The 17137-nt window shown below is 45.1% G+C and overlaps 1 protein-coding gene across 1 annotated transcript in view; it reads left to right on the top strand.

Moving 5' to 3' along the window:
- Nucleotides 1-4740: 4740 nt before the first annotated feature.
- DELE1 (DAP3 binding cell death enhancer 1) overlaps nucleotides 4741-17137 on the top strand; it is a 127554-nt gene continuing 115157 nt past the window's right edge. The window contains exons 1-3 of the mRNA XM_081950486.1: nucleotides 4741-4757; nucleotides 4897-4957; nucleotides 5042-5141. Of these exons, the coding sequence (XP_081806612.1) occupies nucleotides 4921-4957; nucleotides 5042-5141 (137 nt within the window). The 5' untranslated portion in view covers nucleotides 4741-4757; nucleotides 4897-4920. The remainder of the gene's footprint in view (nucleotides 4758-4896; nucleotides 4958-5041; nucleotides 5142-17137) is intronic.

Raw genomic sequence — 17137 nt, 5'->3', positions numbered from 1 at the left:
TCTCTCCTTATTGGAGGGTCCAAATTCAGACCATAGCCACTTTGAAGGAGTGGCAAAACAAAGGGGGACCACCTAGCAGGTAGAGGGGAGCCACATCTTTTCCCCCTGACAAGGAAAGCCCCCCCCAGTCAATGACAGGGAGCCAAACATGGCTGCCATGAAGCCTAGGACAGCCTGAAAACCTACCCTGTTTACCTGAAAATAAGACCTCCCCAGATAATAAGGCCAATCAGGCTTTTGAGAGCATGCACTAAAATAATCCCACCCCTGAAAATAAGTCCTCTCCCAAAATATTGCAACACAGGCAGCAGCCATGAGGTGACCATGCTCGCCGCTTCCTGCACCTCAAAAATAATAACACCTCCCCGAAAATAAGGCCAAGTGCTTATTTTGCGGGTCAAAAGAAAATAAGACCCTGTCTTATTTTCAGGGAAACACGGTAAGAATGTGCAGGAGCAGAGAAAGTGAGTGGCTTGTGAACTGGGTAAGAGACTATTTTTTATTGAAAAGTGACCCCAAGAAATTCAAGGGGGAAGCATATTGGAACTATTGGATAGCATGTGTTAAAAACACATTTAAAAAAATCAGAATATTTAAGAAGAGATTTTTTTTAAAGGAAAAGAAAATTGATCTCAAAGTGAAAACATAGTATTGAAAACGTATTTAAAAAAATAACTGGAATTCGATCTGGAGCTTGTTTTTTATTATTATAAATGTTGCCCTCCTGGATTTACAAATTTAAAATAATTAAAATCAGCACTATGCAGAGAGGCAGTACCAAGCTGATGTTTGAGTACCATCTGCTGCTAAAAGGAGAAGTGTGCAACTTTGGGACCTTTTACTGTCAGAGTTCTAAATACCATGCATGAAATCAATCAGAGACCAAGGCAGAATCATCCTTAAAGTTCCAATTTAATCAGACAGGCAAGTTAGCACTTTGCTATCGAATTCCAACTCTGATCTTCTTCCTGGAATTCCACGCAGTTGAAAGTTCATGATCTATCCCCTCACCCACAAATCCATCACATGTTCCAATCATCATCTTCCACGCTGGCATCTACACCCCTCTGCTTCCGGTCAGGTGTCGAGGTGCAGAGACAAAAGATGACCTTGAGCTTCTATAAAAGAATGACAACAATACATTCCACAAATCCTACTCCTTTCTATTCCCCCCTCCCAACTACTACACTAATGAAACACATAGGAAATTATAAGAAAGTGTGGCAGGCCAAAGATCCTAAAAGAAACATAACTACAGGCCTGACAAGCAAAGCTGAGGCTGCCGCATTTGCAGCGGTAAAACGACTCCTGTCGGCAGATTCCTTCCTCGTGCAGTACAGCCAAACCCTGCTGTTGGTGCTGACCTGCGACTCTTCATCGTTCGGCGTCGCGCTATCCTCAGCCACCACATGCCCAACCTAACCGAAGCCCCTATTGCATTTTACTCCAGGACCTTGTCCGCCGCAGAGCGGAACTACAGGCAGCTGGACCACGAGGCTTTGGCTGCAGTGGCCCGAGTAAAAAGGTTCCACGCATACCTTTATGGACAGGACTTCGAACTGATTACAGACCACAAGCCGTTGTTGGACTTACTGGCTGGGGACCGACCTACCCCAGTGTCGTTATCACCCCGCATGACCAGATGGACCATTTTCCTAGCTGCCTACTCCTACCACCTCATCCACTGACCAGGCTCCACTTTGGGGCACGCTGATGCTCTCAGCTGCTGCCCACTGCCTGAACTTCTTGCTGACCCTGCCCCTGAGACACCAGTCCTCCTCATTGACTGCCTAGAGGCTGGGACTGTCTTGTCCACTGATGTTGCCCATCATTCTGCGAAGGACTCCACCATCAAGCAAATTTTGAACTGGATGTGGAGGGGGTGGCCCAAGGGGCCTGTTGGGACTGATTTTAAAATGTATTGTACTAAATGTGATGAGTTATCGGTTGTAAATGGCTGTTTACTGTGGGGAACAGGGTTGTTGTTCCACCCAAACTGAGCATTGCAGTATTAGAGGCTTTACATGTAGGGCATCCTGGAATTGTCAGGATGAAGTCTTTGCCTAGGAGTTACATGTGGTGGCCTAACATGGACAGGGAGACCAAAGAATAGGTGGCTATCTGCACACCGTGCCAGGAGTCCACACCAGCTCCCCCAGAGGCACCCGCTAAGGAGTGGGAGCAACCTCAAGCACCATGGTCTAGGGTGCACATTGACTTTGCTGGCCAGTTCATGGCCAGACATTCTTAGTAGTTGTAGATGCTTACTCGAAGTGGTTAGAGGTAGTCCTGATGACCTCCACAATGGCAGACACGGTCATCAAGGTGCTACGGAGACTTTTCTCCATGCACGGCCTGCCCAACGTCTTGGTCTCTGACAACGGGCCCCAATTCATGGCCATGCAATTTGAGACCTTCCTAGCAGCTCAGGGAATCAGGCATGCCCTGGTCGCGCCATTCCATCAGGCCTCCAATGGTCAGGCGGAGAGAATGATGAGATCTGCAAAAGAGGCACTCTCTAGGATGGGCCCATGTGATTGGCAAACACAGGTTGACCATTACTTGCTAATTCAGCACATCACACCCAGTGCCACTACTGGGGGAAGCCCCTCCAAGCTTCTCATGGGTCTCTGGCTAAGGTCCCACTTAGACCTGCTACATCTCAATTATTCTGCCTCATCGCCCCCAGACTCCACAAGCAAGATTAGGACTTTTAGCGTAGGGGGCTTGGTATACGCCCACAACTATGCTGGGGGAACTCTGTGGATTCCTGCCACAGTGATAGGCATCACCGGCCCTCGCTCTTACCTCCTAGAGCTTGAGGACGGTAGGAATCGGAGAAGGCATATTGACCAACTCCGTGGCCTCCTCTCCAGCTCCACTCTTAGACAACCAGATATAACTCCTGCACAAGTTAGCCAAAGCCCTACCCAAACGGAGCAAACACTCACTCCTTCCACGACCAGCTCAAGACCGAGGGTACCGGGAAACTTATCTGATTTTGTTGCAGGCCTGCAGCGAGCGCCGAGCGAACTGGCTCCAGAAGCTCCAGCCACAGCCTGTGAAAGGTTCCAGGAGATTTCACCAAGTGGAGCTGCGGAGCAAACAGGTCCATCCACCTGTCCAAGGAAACCCCGCCTACTGAACTGCGCAGGTCAGGCAGAGCTACCCAAAAGCCCGCCTACCTGCGTGACTACGTTACCAGTAGGATTGTCCCATCTGAGAGGGGATGGGTGTTAGATACTTGTACTAAGTGCAGTGGTTTCCACCAAGGTCCTCTGTTCCGACGGGAACAGAGGTTTAATCCTATTGGTCGAAGGGTCTGACAGCTCCCTATAAAAGGGCTGCTGTCAGACTCAACCTTCGTTGGATTGTTCTCACTTGTTGTAGTTAATAAAGAGCTGTTGTTACCATTAAGCCTGTGTGTGCCTATCTATTACCCAATCTAACAAGGGATCTTCCCAACAAGGGAGATGGGGTCCCCTCCTCCTCCTGGAGCCCATGACAAAGGAGAAACCCTGGCAGCCGCGTGTGTGCAACTGTGTTGCCGCCACCTCTTCTTCACTGCTTCCCTCCACCAAACTGGCTGCCTGTCTCTTTAAATCACGCCTCTGTCACCACACTTGCTCCCCCTGAAATGAGCCTGTCCTCAGTAGAAAACGCATGTGGCAGGCTTCTCTCAAGGGCCTGAGTGGGAGGAAGCAATTGGGAAAGGATTGGTGTATGTGTGTGAGGGCGGGAAATAAGGTAAGGAGGAAGAACATAGGCTTCTCGGCTTGCTCTCGCCTCCCAGATAGCTTTTCCAGCAGAGGTTCTGCCTTTCACTCCCTCTCCCATGGGGTGGGGGGGAAGGAACCCCTGAACTGGTGCTGGAGGGTGAGAATCTGAGTCTGTCCAGAGGCTGATGACCCCAGGAGCAGCGCGCCTGCGAAGCCCAGCTGGGCACAGGGACGCAGGGCATCCCAACACAGGAACCTCTGCTGGAAAAGCTATCTGGGAGGTGAATACGAGATGAGATGCCTCTGTTTCTCCCCCTTACCTTATCCCCCCTCACACACACACACACACACCAATCCTTTCCCTTTGCCCTCTTTGGGCTCTTGAGACAAAGAGACGCGATTTAAAGAGACAGTAGAGCCCGTTTTGGGGAAGGAAGCAGCAAAGAAGTGGTGGCGGCAACAGCGGCAGCACACATCCATTGCCCACTACGACTGCCTGGGCTTCTCCTTTGTTATGGGCTCCAGGAGGAGGAGGGGACCCCGTCTTCCCCATTGGGAAGCTCTGCTGGAAAAGCCATCCGGGAGACGAGAGCGAGGCGAGACTCCGCAGAGGAGAGAGAGAGAAAGAGGGGAGGGTGGCAGGGAGGGAAAGAGAAAGAGAGAGAGAAACAGAGAAATAAGGAGAGAAAGAGAGGGAGGGAAAGGCACCATAGTATTATTTAGTATATCCTTATAACTAATCCCCTTCAAATCCTTACAGAGCTTTCTCTTATCAGTCATAAATATTCTCTCTAGTCTAGTCCAACTCCAAATCTAATTACTTTCATGTTTTCGTTGCAACAGTACAAAAATGATTTGCATCTGTTGCTTTTTTCACTTTCATGTCTGAGCTATGATTTTTTTTGAAGGACTCCCACTCACAATTATGAAAATTCAACATGATTACCTTTTCCAAAGTCACTCGATTGTTTCCTCAATATTTTCTTTCATTTCAGGCCAAAATGTTAAGAAACGCAGAGAGAGAGAAAACACTTGCGGGTAAAAAAGATCCTAAAAGAGATCGAAATAAGTTGGTTTGTGAGGGGGGGAAGATTGTAAAGGAACTCGCAGGCTATTGTACATCCATTTTTTAAGTTTATGCAGCCGATGACGTAAACGCATGCTCTTTTGCTCTAAGGCTAAGCCGATCCGACGCAGAAAGATGTTATGGCGTTGGCTATGGAGTTTCAGCCGCGGAGGTTCGCTTATCTTTTGTCAGAGGTTTGCGTGTGTTTTTTCTCACTTAGGCCTGATATATATATATATATTTTTGCCTTGCTCAGTGAGATCACCAGGAGGAGCGGTTGCTGGCCTTTTCCGCTCCCGTCTTCAGGAGGGAGAATCCTTGCTTCTCGTCCAGGAGTGTACGCAGACGAATAACAGGTAAGGTTCGGGTGCCGGCGCCTGTCCCATGAGAAGTAGAACTTAACGCTTAAATATACAGCCCCATTCAGAGAGCGGAATAGTGCAAATAGAAGTGAAAGAAGGGCACGAGAGGGGCTTTTCACCCAACCTCTGTATTTTGGGGGAATGGGGGCATAGGTTTTTGAGCAGTTTGAGCAGCGTGGCTCATCCTTGAGCGCTCGGAGAGGCCAGTGATTGAAATTAATTGGATGGTGTGATGCGTGTGAAAAGCAATGCTTTTCAACTTCAACAACTTTGTTTGTTTGTTTGTTTTATTGGATTTATATGCCGCCCTTCTCCCAAAGGACTCAACTACCAATATAGCACTTAGACTGATATTTAGCTTCATAGGGTTTTACAGCACTTTTTTGAGTGGTTTACAAATGTCAGTATATTGCTCCCACCAATCTGGGTCCTCATTTTATCGACCTCGGAAGGACAAAGACTGAGTCAAATTTGAACCTATCAGGATCGAATTCCTGGCTATGGGCAGAGTTGGCCTGTAATACTGCACTATAACAGGGCTCCAATTGTGTTTACATGGAGTGTAATCATCAAGGTCCCTCTTTGCAGGTAAATAATGCCATCGGTGTTCCTAGTTGCTCTCATTCAAATCTTAGGGAGCAAGTGCTGCCAAAGAACTGGCATTAGCTGCCATTGGCAGGGGGAAAAAACTCCCATCTGCTCAGGGTGCCATTTTTGGAGGTCTATCAATGGAGATTTTCAAGCAAAGATTGGATCATCATTTGGGATGGTTTGAGGATTCAACTTTGTTTCCCAAAAATAGAGAAGGGAACAAGGGGATCAGCCATATTGGACTTAATTCTCACTAACAGAGAGGAAATGATAGAAGGTGTTGAAGCCACAGGAACGCTGGGGGCAAGTGACCATGCAATATTGGAATTCAACATTATGCAAACACAAGTAGTAGAACAAAGTGAAACCAGAGTTTTGGACGTTAAGAGAGCTAATTTCAATAAACTTAGAGAGAGCTTGGGAAAAATTCCATGGATGAGAAAACAACTTAAGAAGCTTGGGAAATTTTGAAAAATGAGATTACAAAAGCCCAGTCTAGCACAATACCAATGAAGAAGAAAAATAACAGCTCCAAAAAGAAACCAGCATGGCTGCATAAAAAACTATCTGACAAATTGAAATACAAAAAAGATAAGTACAAAAAGTAGAAAGGGGGGGGACATAACTAAGGCAGAATATCAGCAAATAGCCCGAGCATGTAAAGATGAAGTGAGGAAAGCTAAGGCTCACAATGAAGAAAGACTTGCCACAAAAGTAAAAAATAACAAAAACTTCTTCCAACATGTTAAAAACAAGAGTTAAGGAAACAATTGGTCCATTGCTGGGAGAAAGTGGCAAGAAGGTGACAAGCAACAGGGAGAAAGCAGAACTATTTAACTCATTTTTTTGTATCTGTCTTTACATAAAGTGATAAAACAGTCCAACCTATCAAAAACAGCACCACAAAAATCAGATTAGGAACACAAGTTGAAATAGGGAAGAAAATGGTAAGTGAGCATCTGTCTACCCTAGACAAGTTCAAATCACCAGGACCAACCGCACTCAACATGTAGTCCTCAATGGAACTGCATCTACATGGAGGGAAGTATGCAGTGGAGTACCCCAAGGCTCTGTTTTAGGCCCAGTACTCTTCAACATCTTCATCAATGATTTGGATGAGGGAATAAATGGGGAACTCATTAAATTTGCAGATGACACCAAGCTGGCAGGAATAGCCAACGCTCCAGAAGATAGGCTAAAGATACAGAAGGATCTTGACAAACTTGAACATTGGGCACTATCTAACAAAATGAAATTCAATGGTGAAAAGAGTAAGTTTCTACATTTAGGCAACAAAAACGAAATGCACAGGTACAATATAGGTGGTACCTTGCTCAACAGTAGTCATTGTGAAAGGGATCTTGGAATCCTAGTGGACAACCATTTAAATATGAGCCAGCAGTGTGCAGCAGCTGCTAAAAAAGTCAACACAGTTCTAGGCTGCATCAACAGAGGGATAGAATCAAGATCACGTGAAGTGTTAATACCACTTTAGAATGCTTTGGTAAGGCCACACTTGGAATACTGCATTCAGTTTTGGTCACCATGATGTAGAAAAGATGTGGAGACTCTAGAAACAGTGCAGAGAAGAGCAACAAAGATGATTAGGGGACTGGAGACTAAAACATGAAGAACAGTTGCAGGAACTAGGTATGTCTAGTTTAATAGAAAGAAGGACTAGGGGAGACATGATAGCAGTGTTACAATATCTCAGGGGTTGCCACAAAGAAGAGGGAGTCAAACTATTTTCCTTTTTTTAAAAATAAATTTTTTTTTCTTTAAAAAAGACAAAACAACACATACAGAACAAGAGCAAGGAGGAAAAAGAAAAAAACAAAATTTCATCAAGCATGTCGTTTGGTTACAAGTTTTTGTGCAACAGTTTTTACAATTAAGAATAAAGTCACTGATTATCCATTAAACATAATTAAATATTTCATTGAGCATTGTGTGTTCAAGTTACCATTAATATTCTTTCATTTGTGACAACCCTTGTTTCCTTACATCCATAATTATCTACTAGGTAATACTAAGTCTTTATAAAATTGTATCACCAATCTCTAAGAGATAAGAATAAGGATTAAGTCAAAGAATTCCCATTAATTCATATTACACATTTCTACTTTCCGTTAACCATAGAATTTCCAGTCATCCACAACTCCAAATATAATTTTCCATTATTAATTGTCAATCCATGTGGTATTTCAATCTATATTTATATCCATTATTCATTATATCATCGTTATTTCATTTTATATTATAAAATAGTCACCAGCTACAATCATACCTAACAATTTAAATCATCTCACTCTTATACATTAAATACATTATTACTCTTATATCGTATAAGTAAGTAGTCTGTTTCATAGTAAAAACTTAACATATATAGGAAGAGAAAAAAGAAAAAGATTTTTTCAAAACATTAAGTATAGCTTTCTATTATTATTACATATAAGATAAGATAAAGGGGAAAAAAAGATTCATTTCCAGGTTTTTTTATCCAGCCATTGATAAAACAAATCCCACACTTTATAGAATTGCTCATCCTCTAGTTCTCTAATTTCAAATGTAAGTTTACCTATTTCAGCACAGTCCATTATTTTCCGAACAATTTCTTCCTTTGTTGGTAATTTCTCATTTTTCCAGTTTTTAGCAAATACAATTCTAGCAGCTGTTAACACATTTATGATCAAATATTTCAAGTCCTTATTGTATATTTCTGGTATTATTCCCAATAAAAAAAGTTCTGGTTTCAAGTCTATATGTTTATGTATCATTTTCTCCAACCACATGTGTATTTTAGTCCAGTATCTTTTAGCTTCAGAACAAGTCCACCACATGTGGTAGAATGTGCCCGGCGTATGTTGACATTTCCAGCATTTTTCAGACTTATTATTAGACATTCTTGCTATTCTCGATGGGGATAGGTGTCACCTATAAAACATCTTATACAAGTTCTCTTTATATGCAGTTGACATTGTCATTTTATAATTTTGAGTCCACAGTTTTTGCCATTTTTCTAAGTCAATCCCATGTCCAAAGTTCCTTTCACTTGTTCTTCATATAATTTCACCTCTAATAGATAGGCATAAAATTTTTGAATTACTTTTTCATCATTACCTGTTAAGATTTTATCTAATTCAGTCAAACTATTTTCCAAGGCACCTGAGGGTAGAACATGAAGCAATGGGTGGAAACTAATCAAGAAGAGAAGCAACTTAGAACTGAGAAGAAACTTCCTGACAGTTAGAACAATTAATCGGTGGAACAGCTTGCCTCCAGAAGTTGTGAATACCCCAACACTGGAAGTCTTTAAGAAGATGTTGGATAGCCATTTGTCTGAAATGATATAGGGCAGGGGTGGCGAACACGCGGCTCGCGAGCTGCATGCGGCTCCCGGCCAAAATAAATGAGGCTCTTTGCCTCTTATCATTATTTAGTATACTGTGGCTCGGATCGCGTGCTCCCTTTCGGACGCTGGGGAGGTCCTTTGCAGGCAGCTAGAACGAGCCGCCTGCAATGGACTTCCCCAGACTTGCTTTGAGGAGCACGGGGTGACTGAGGCTAGTTGTGAAGCCCCAAAGCCCCCACCGCCACCGGAAGAACTGCTGCCACCTCCTCCTCATCCTCCTCTAACAGGCAGCACTGCCGGATTTGCCGCCCGGCGCTGCGGCTGAGATGAAGCCGCCAAAGCTCCAGCCGGCATCTCCGCGCGTGGCAGTGGCGCCTCCCCTCCGCTCGGAGCAGCTGAGCTCAGTCAGCGCTGGGTTACCCCTGCCCCCTCCTCCTCCTCCTCCGTGCTTTTGAGGAGCCATGAGGCTGCAGGAGCCAGTAGGAAGGCGGGGGGGGGAGCAGGGGGAAAAAAGCCTCATGGCTCCTCAAAAGCACGGAGGAGGGGAAGGGGGCAGAGGTAACCCAGCGCTGAGCTCAGGAGCAAATCTGGTGATTCTGTTGGAGGAGGAGGAGGAGGAGGTAGCAGCAGTTATTCTGGTGGCAACTCGTACTCGTCGGCATCTTCAGCAGAAGCCCTGCCCACAATGAAGAAAGCAAAAATGGAGCAGATCCACGCAGATGACGTCGCTGCAACATGACTGGAGGAGGAATTCTGGGAGTTGAAGTCCACAAGTGTTAAAGCTGTCAGGTTTGAAGACCCCTGGGGTTTTTTTTCCCTAAAGGGTTAGGGGTGCAAGGGTCTTGTAACTTGACAGCTTTAAGAGTTGCGTGCTTCAAATGCCAGAGTTTCTGAGCCAACATTTTGGTTGCTAAGCAGGAGCGTTGTTAAGTGATACTGATATTATCAGTGACGTGCGGTGAGGTTTATGACTGGTGAGGCACTGACACAGTGCTGAGTTTCAAATATTTTTAGACTTGTGGACTTCAACTCCCAGAATTCCACAGCCAGGCGTGCTCAGTTCCAATTTAAAGCGACAGCATTTGTTTTTCTCCTTTGCTCCTTCTTTCTTTTTCTTCTCCTTCCCCTCCTTCTTCCCTCTCTCCCTTCCTCCCCCTCTCTCAAACACACACACACACACAAGTTGGATTGGACTATCTCTCCTACCCCTTCCCTCTCTCACTCACTCTCAAACAAACCCCCCCACACACAAAAGTTGGATTGGATATCTTTTCCAGTGGCTTGAAAGCAGCTCCTCTGCCACCACCCCCTCCCCCATTCCCCTGCTGCCTTTCCCAAACACCTCCACCATTGCAAATGCAGCCTGCTGTCTGGGTGGGAAATGCCTGGAACACAATAAAGCCCACCCAACACCTCCTGCTGGCAGGCTGGGGTGAGAGGAGAGGCAGAGAAGCCGGAGGGGAGCCGAGCCTTCCAAAAGAAAGAGGCTGGGGGGAAGTGTGTGTACTACATCATGGCTCTTTGCCTGGCTTCCTGCCTCCTCCTGTGGTCTCCTCAGTGCTCGCTTGTGCTCTCCCTCCCCAAGTGTAGTTTGATTGCAGGTGGAGCCACGTTGCCTTTTCAAACTTGTAATCAGTGAAGCTGGGCTAGATTTTTATATAGTTTTATCCAGCTGTGTGTGTGAGAGAGAGAAATGAATGGGAGCCTGGGGAGGAAGTCACTACACTTGGGGAGGGAGAGCACCAGTGAGGTTAAGCAGAGTCATCCACGGTGAGGCAGCAACTAGCTCAGCTTTTTCCTTTTACTTTTTTTTTTCATGATGAGAGTGGTGAGGCTATGCCTCACCTGCCTCACCTGACTGCACGTCACTGGATATTATATAACACTTTGAATTAAGCGGGTACCTTGAAGAAACATAACTTTGAGTTTCAAATAATACTGATTTCGTTGTTGTCTTAGGTGACATCTGTGAAAAAAATTCGGGTGCTCAGGCATGAAAATGTGCCGCTCAAACACTATACTTTTCTGCTCACATCGAAAAAAAATTAGAGGGAACATTGCTTCCGGGTCTGTTTTGGCAGGTCACTGCGTGGTGTGGCTCTCTGACTCTCACAGTTTAAAATTTTGGCTCTTTTTGTCGAACTTGTTCGCCACCCCTGATATAGGGTTTCCTGCCTAGGCAGGGGGGTTGGACTAGAAGACCTCCAAGGTCCCTTCCAACTTTGCTATTGTATTATTGTATTATAAGACATATTAAAGCAGTATTTCTTAAAATGTGATCCTATTCTTAAAGGATTGTTCCTTAACACTGTCATGTTATTTTTACATGATTAAATAAATATTTACCAATACATCATTTTTAATTTTTAAAACAGTATATATAGAGATAAATATAGCCCATGCAAACAAAAGCTCTTTTGAGATACTTCATATTTTTTAAAAGTTGAAAGGGTCTTGACAGCAAAACATTTAATAAAAAATTCATTAAGGTAATGTCTAGTTCCCATATTTGCTGGAACTTAAGATGATATACAGTGCTACCTGTAAAGGAATAGAAAGAAAAAAAGAGAGATAGACAAAAATTAATGCCTAACTTTTCAATGCCAAATTGATTTGAAACCAAATTGAAAGATTCCAATAGTCTGAATATATATATTAATATTTATATGTCATAGTCATACTTTATAATTAATATTAACTATAAAATAAATGTTTATTTTTTTTTAAAAGCCCACCCTCACCTCATAATACCAGTCATTTTCTCCCACAAGCAAGTTGAATGCATTGTTATAATTACAAAAGCAGGATTTTCCAGTCTTGGTGGATGTGAGCTCTAAGCAATCTTTTTCTTTTATCCTATTTCTATTGGAAGTAAATAAAGCCAATTTTGGGGGACCTTTGCCTGTTTGCTAATTTGGGAGGAAAGTGGTGTTCTAATCAGTTCATTTTGGCCACAAATTGGTTTATATATAGATTAAACAGCACAGCAGCTAAAATACATCCCTGCCTTCCTCCTCTGTAAGATGGAATCTCATTGGCATAGTGACCTTTGCATAGTGCGGTGTACTTTGAATCTAGATTTCTTACAAAGATAATGCATCTATTAATACTGGTATGTAGAAACTTTGCCTAAAGCTATGATGGCGAACCTATGGCAACCATGCCAAAGGTGGCACGCAGAGACCTCTCTGTGGGCTGAAAAAGGCCATTTTTGGGCCATTTTCAGGGTGTTTTCTGGGGTTTTTTTGGCCCCCAAAATGGCCTGAAAAACAGCAAAAAACCAGGCACGAGCATGCTGGTCAGTTGGTCTTCGGGTTTCCGGTGCTCCGGCACGCACGAAGACCAGCTGGCCATAGCACATGTGCATGATGGAAACCCAAAGACCATCTGGCCAGGACGCGCATGCTCACCGGCCAGCTGGTCTTCGGGTTTCTGGCACTCCAGCACATGCACAAAGATGTGCATGCATGCACGTTCAAGTTTAGGCATTTGGTGCTGAAAAGTTTCACCATCACTGGCCTAAAGCAAGGCTGTCAAACTCCTGGCCCACAGGCTAGATGCGTTACTTGATAGCCACATGCACACCCATTTAGCGAAGGGGGAAAAAATCCCGATACATCATGTGACGCTGCCGTGACGATGTGAGTTAACACCCCCGGCCTAAACAATGGAACAATGCGACTACCGGGGCCTTGAACCGGGTAGCGCCTTTGCGGCCTCTCCGGCGGCAACGATCCACCCTGGCCCCTTGGTTTCCCGAGGAGCTAAGGGTGATGAAGCGCCGCAAGAGATGCCTAGAGAGTCGTTGGAGATCATCCCGTTCCGAATTTGACCGAACACAGGTACGAGCCCATTTAAGGACGTACCTTGTGGCATTGAGAGCGGCCAAACGTCAATACTGTGCCGCTCTCATTGCATCCGCAGAGAACCGCCCTGCCGCCCTGTTTCGGGTGTCCCGCTCCCTCCTGTTTCAGAGGCCGCGGGAGGCCCCTTTACAGGGTAGGGCAGAGGAATTTGGGAAATATCTGCAGGATAAAATCGCTCAAATCCGGAAGGATTGGGTCCCTTTCAGTGGCCCAGTGGAGACGTCCGTGGCGAGTCTTGAGAAACCAATCTGGGAGGAGTTTGACTTGGTTGCCATCGAGGATTTGGACAGATTGCGTGGACGACTGCGACCTACCACATGTTTACTGGACCCGTGCCCCTCCTGGCTTGTACTGGCATCCTGGGAGGTTACACGTGACTGGCTCCTGGGCCTAGTGAACGCTTCGTAGGGTGAGGGGTCTCTTCCGGCCGCCTTGAAAGAGGCGGTGGTGAGACCCTTGCTCAAGAAGCCTTCCCTGGACCCCACGGAGCTGGCCAATTATCGTCCTGTCTCCAACCTTCCCTTTCTGGCGAAGGTTGTAGAGAGTGTGGTGGCTTATCAGTTTCCACGACATCTGGAGGAAAATGATTATTTAGACCCGTGCCAGTCCGGCTTTCGCCCCGGGCACAGCACAGAGACGGCCTTGGTCACATTGGTGGATGATCTCTGGAGGGCCAGAGATAGGGGTTGTTCCTCTATCCTGGTCCTATTAGACCTCTCGGCGGCTTTTGATACCATCGACCATGGTAACCTGTTGCACCGACTGGAGGGGTCAGGGGTCCGGGGCACCGTTCTGCGGTGGTTCGGCTCCTACCTTTCCGGCCGGACGCAACGTGTGTTGGCAGGGGAGCAGAGGTCGACCCTAATCCCCCTTACCTGTGGGGTGCCACAGGGGACGGTCCTCTCGCCACTCCTGTTCAACACATACATGAAGCTGCTGGGTGAGATCATTCGTAGTTTCGGGGTGGGATATCATCTGTACGCTGATGATACTCAGCTGTACATTTCCACCCCGAACCACCCCAACGAGGCCGTCGAAGTGATGTCCCGGTGTGTGGAAGCTGTACGGGTCTGGATGGATGACAACCGACTCAAGCTCAACCCCTCCAAGACGGAGTGGCTGTGGGTTCCGGCCCCCCGGTTCAACCAGTTAATTCCATCTCTGGCCATCGGGGGCGTACAACTTGCCCCCGTGGAGCGGGTGCGCAATTTGGGCGTCCTCCTGGATGCCCAGCTGTCCATGGATGACCATTTGACAGCCGTGGCAAGGGGGGCGTTCCACCAGGTTCGCCTGGTGCGCCAATTGCGCCCCCTATTGGACCGGGACGCCTTACGCACAGTCACTCATGCGCTGGTGACGTCTCGCCTGGACTACTGTAACGCTCTCTACATGGGGCTTCCCTTGAAATGTACTCGGAGACTACAGTTGGTCCAGAATGCGGCCGCACGGGTAATTATGGGGAGTACAAGGTACTCCCATGTGATACCTCTCCTGCGTGAGCTGCACTGGGTTCCTGTGGTCTATCGGGTGCGTTTCAAGGTCCTGATAACGATATTTAAAGCGCTCCATTCCTGAGGACCTAGTTACTTGCGGGATCGTATCCTGCCCCATACATCCCTGCGACCCATCCGCTCGCACAGAGAGGGACTTCTCCAGGTGCCGTCCACCAGACAGTGCCGAGGGGCGGCACCTAGGAGCAGAGCCTTCTCTGTGGCGGGCCCAGCCCTGTGGAGTGACCTCCCTCCGGATATTAGGACTATCTCTGACCTCCGCTCCTTCCATGTAAAGCTCAAGACCCACCTATTCCAAGTAGCTGGCCTGGCTCAACCATAATTTCATATCGCTCCTGACGGGTTTTTTTTAATCTTGTAATTTTATTAGGGGATTTTAAATTGTGATTTTAATTGTTTCCACTCATCTGTCTACCTCCTCCATGTACACGTATACGTCTTTATTCTTGTGTATGTTTTGTCCATATTTGTATTTTATATGTTTTTATTGTACGCCGCCCCGAGTCCTTCGAGAGAGGGTACGGCTAACAAAATTTTATTATTTATTATTATTATTATAAAAACAAGCTTTAATACAAAAATAAGAAATAGGAAATAAAACAAATCTATCTAATTGTTACATTTTATCAGAAGCAATTCTGTCTCCCAGTTTTCCTGGCAGACGGACAAAAATCAAAAGGAAAGAGAAGTCTCTGGAATGTGTGAAGAGCAGGCGCAGTACATCATTGTCAGATAAGACCTTATGACCTGCGCAGTAACTCTTTCAGTAACTATTCAGTTCAGTTCTTCAGTTCAGGCTAGCAAACAATTTAATGCAGTGACACCCCTTCTTTTGCTAGTTGGGCTGACGTCATCAAATCATCACTTAAGGCACATCTTCTTTCGCAGATACTCGTGTTGACCTACGGCAAGTGGTTTGTTAAGCATATCAGCAATCTGATCATGTGTAGAAACATATTGCAATTTAACAAAACCTTGCTTAACTAATTGCTTTGTGTTTTGATAACGAATGTCAATGTGTCTGGACCTAGAACCTGTGAAATGTGACTCAGAAATATAAACCACAGATACATTATCTTCCATCACAGTGATTGGTCGAATCGGACGTGTCCAGATATCTGTGATCAAAGCATCAAACCATGTTAGAGAATTACAAGCATCTGAAACACCAGCATATTCAGCTTCAGTAGATGAACATGAAACAAAACTCTGTTTTCTCACTTGCCAGTAAACAGGACATCCATTCAGGAACATCATGTAACCAGAAGTGCTTTTGCGTGATTTCTTATCACTTGCCCAGTCAGCGTCAGCATAGCAAATTAACTTTGGTTGATCAGTGTGTGTTGGTTCTAGCAATAACTTCATGTGTTTAGTATGTTTCAGGTATTTCAACAACTTCTTAATGCATGCCCAATGAAATTGTGTTGCCTTACCTACGTGTCGTGATAAAAGATTAACACTAAGTGCAATGTCAGGTCTGGTCCAACTACTAATGTATAATAGTGAACCAATGACTGAACGATAAAGTGTTTGATCCTCGAACTCAGGACTTGGTTCATGTGTTAAGTTGTGAAAATCTGTTTGCATGGGTGTCTTTGTTGCGTTAGCATCTTTCATGTTGCAATGATGCAGAATGTGGTCAATTTTCTCCTCTTGTGAAAGACTTAAACCCCTTCTGTGTCTTTTCAATCTGAACACCTAAATAAGTGCTAATGTGACCTAAAGATTTCAGTGTGAAGTATCTCTGCAAACTTTTTGCAAAAATCTCACTCATTTTCTTATTTGGACCAATGTAAACAATGTCATCAACATAAACAAGAATTATCTCATATGCATTGTTAGATCTTTTTGTGAACACGCATTCATCAGTTTCGGACTTAATAAAGCCCATTGAATTTAGTTTGTCAGTAAGACATAAGTACCACATTAAACCTGACTGTTTCAGACCATAAAGACTTTTGTTCAGGAACCAGGTATCCCCTTCTTGCTTTCGGAATCCTGGAGGGCTTCTCACGTAGATCTCTTCATCTAGGTCTGCATGTAGATAAGCTGTGTCCACATCAAATTGGAAAACTTCTAAACCAAGAATAGTTGCAGTGGTTAAAGCAATTTTTACACTTTCAGTTCTAACTGTTGGTGAGTAAGTGTTTGTGTAGTCCTCAGGATAACGTTGAGCGAAACCCTGAGCTACAAGTCTGGTTTTGTATAAAGACTCACCATTCGGTTTCTTCTTGATTCTGTAAACCCATCGGGTGCCAATGACTTTCTTGTTTGCTGGAGGTTTTGCAGGTGTGAATACATTAAGTTTCTTTAAACTGTTCATTTCATCCTGCATTGCATCATACCATTTGTCTTGCTCTGAATCAGGAAGCTGTTTGATTTGTGTGAATGTCTCAGGAGGAAGAGTAACGTTGCAAATCAAAGGTAATGGTGTTTTTGTCAGTTGCCACGAATATCGTTGTGGAGGGATTCCTTTTGTGACCCACTTGGAACGTCTAGGAACAACAGTCCAGTCTTCTTCTTCTTCTTCGTCCTCGTCCTCACGTTTGTCACTAGAATCAGCATCTGCAGCTTGCGAAGACGGAACATCAGGTTGTGAAGAACTGGTAGAAGGAATATCTGCCTGTAAATGTTGGTCATCATGCTGCGTGGCATCTGGAACAACATCTC

The sequence above is a fragment of the Natrix helvetica genome, assembly GCF_964273705.1.
Source record: "Natrix helvetica genome assembly, chromosome: 4".
Lineage (NCBI taxonomy): Eukaryota > Metazoa > Chordata > Lepidosauria > Squamata > Natricidae > Natrix > Natrix helvetica.
This window is presented reverse-complemented; position numbering and strand designations above follow the sequence as displayed.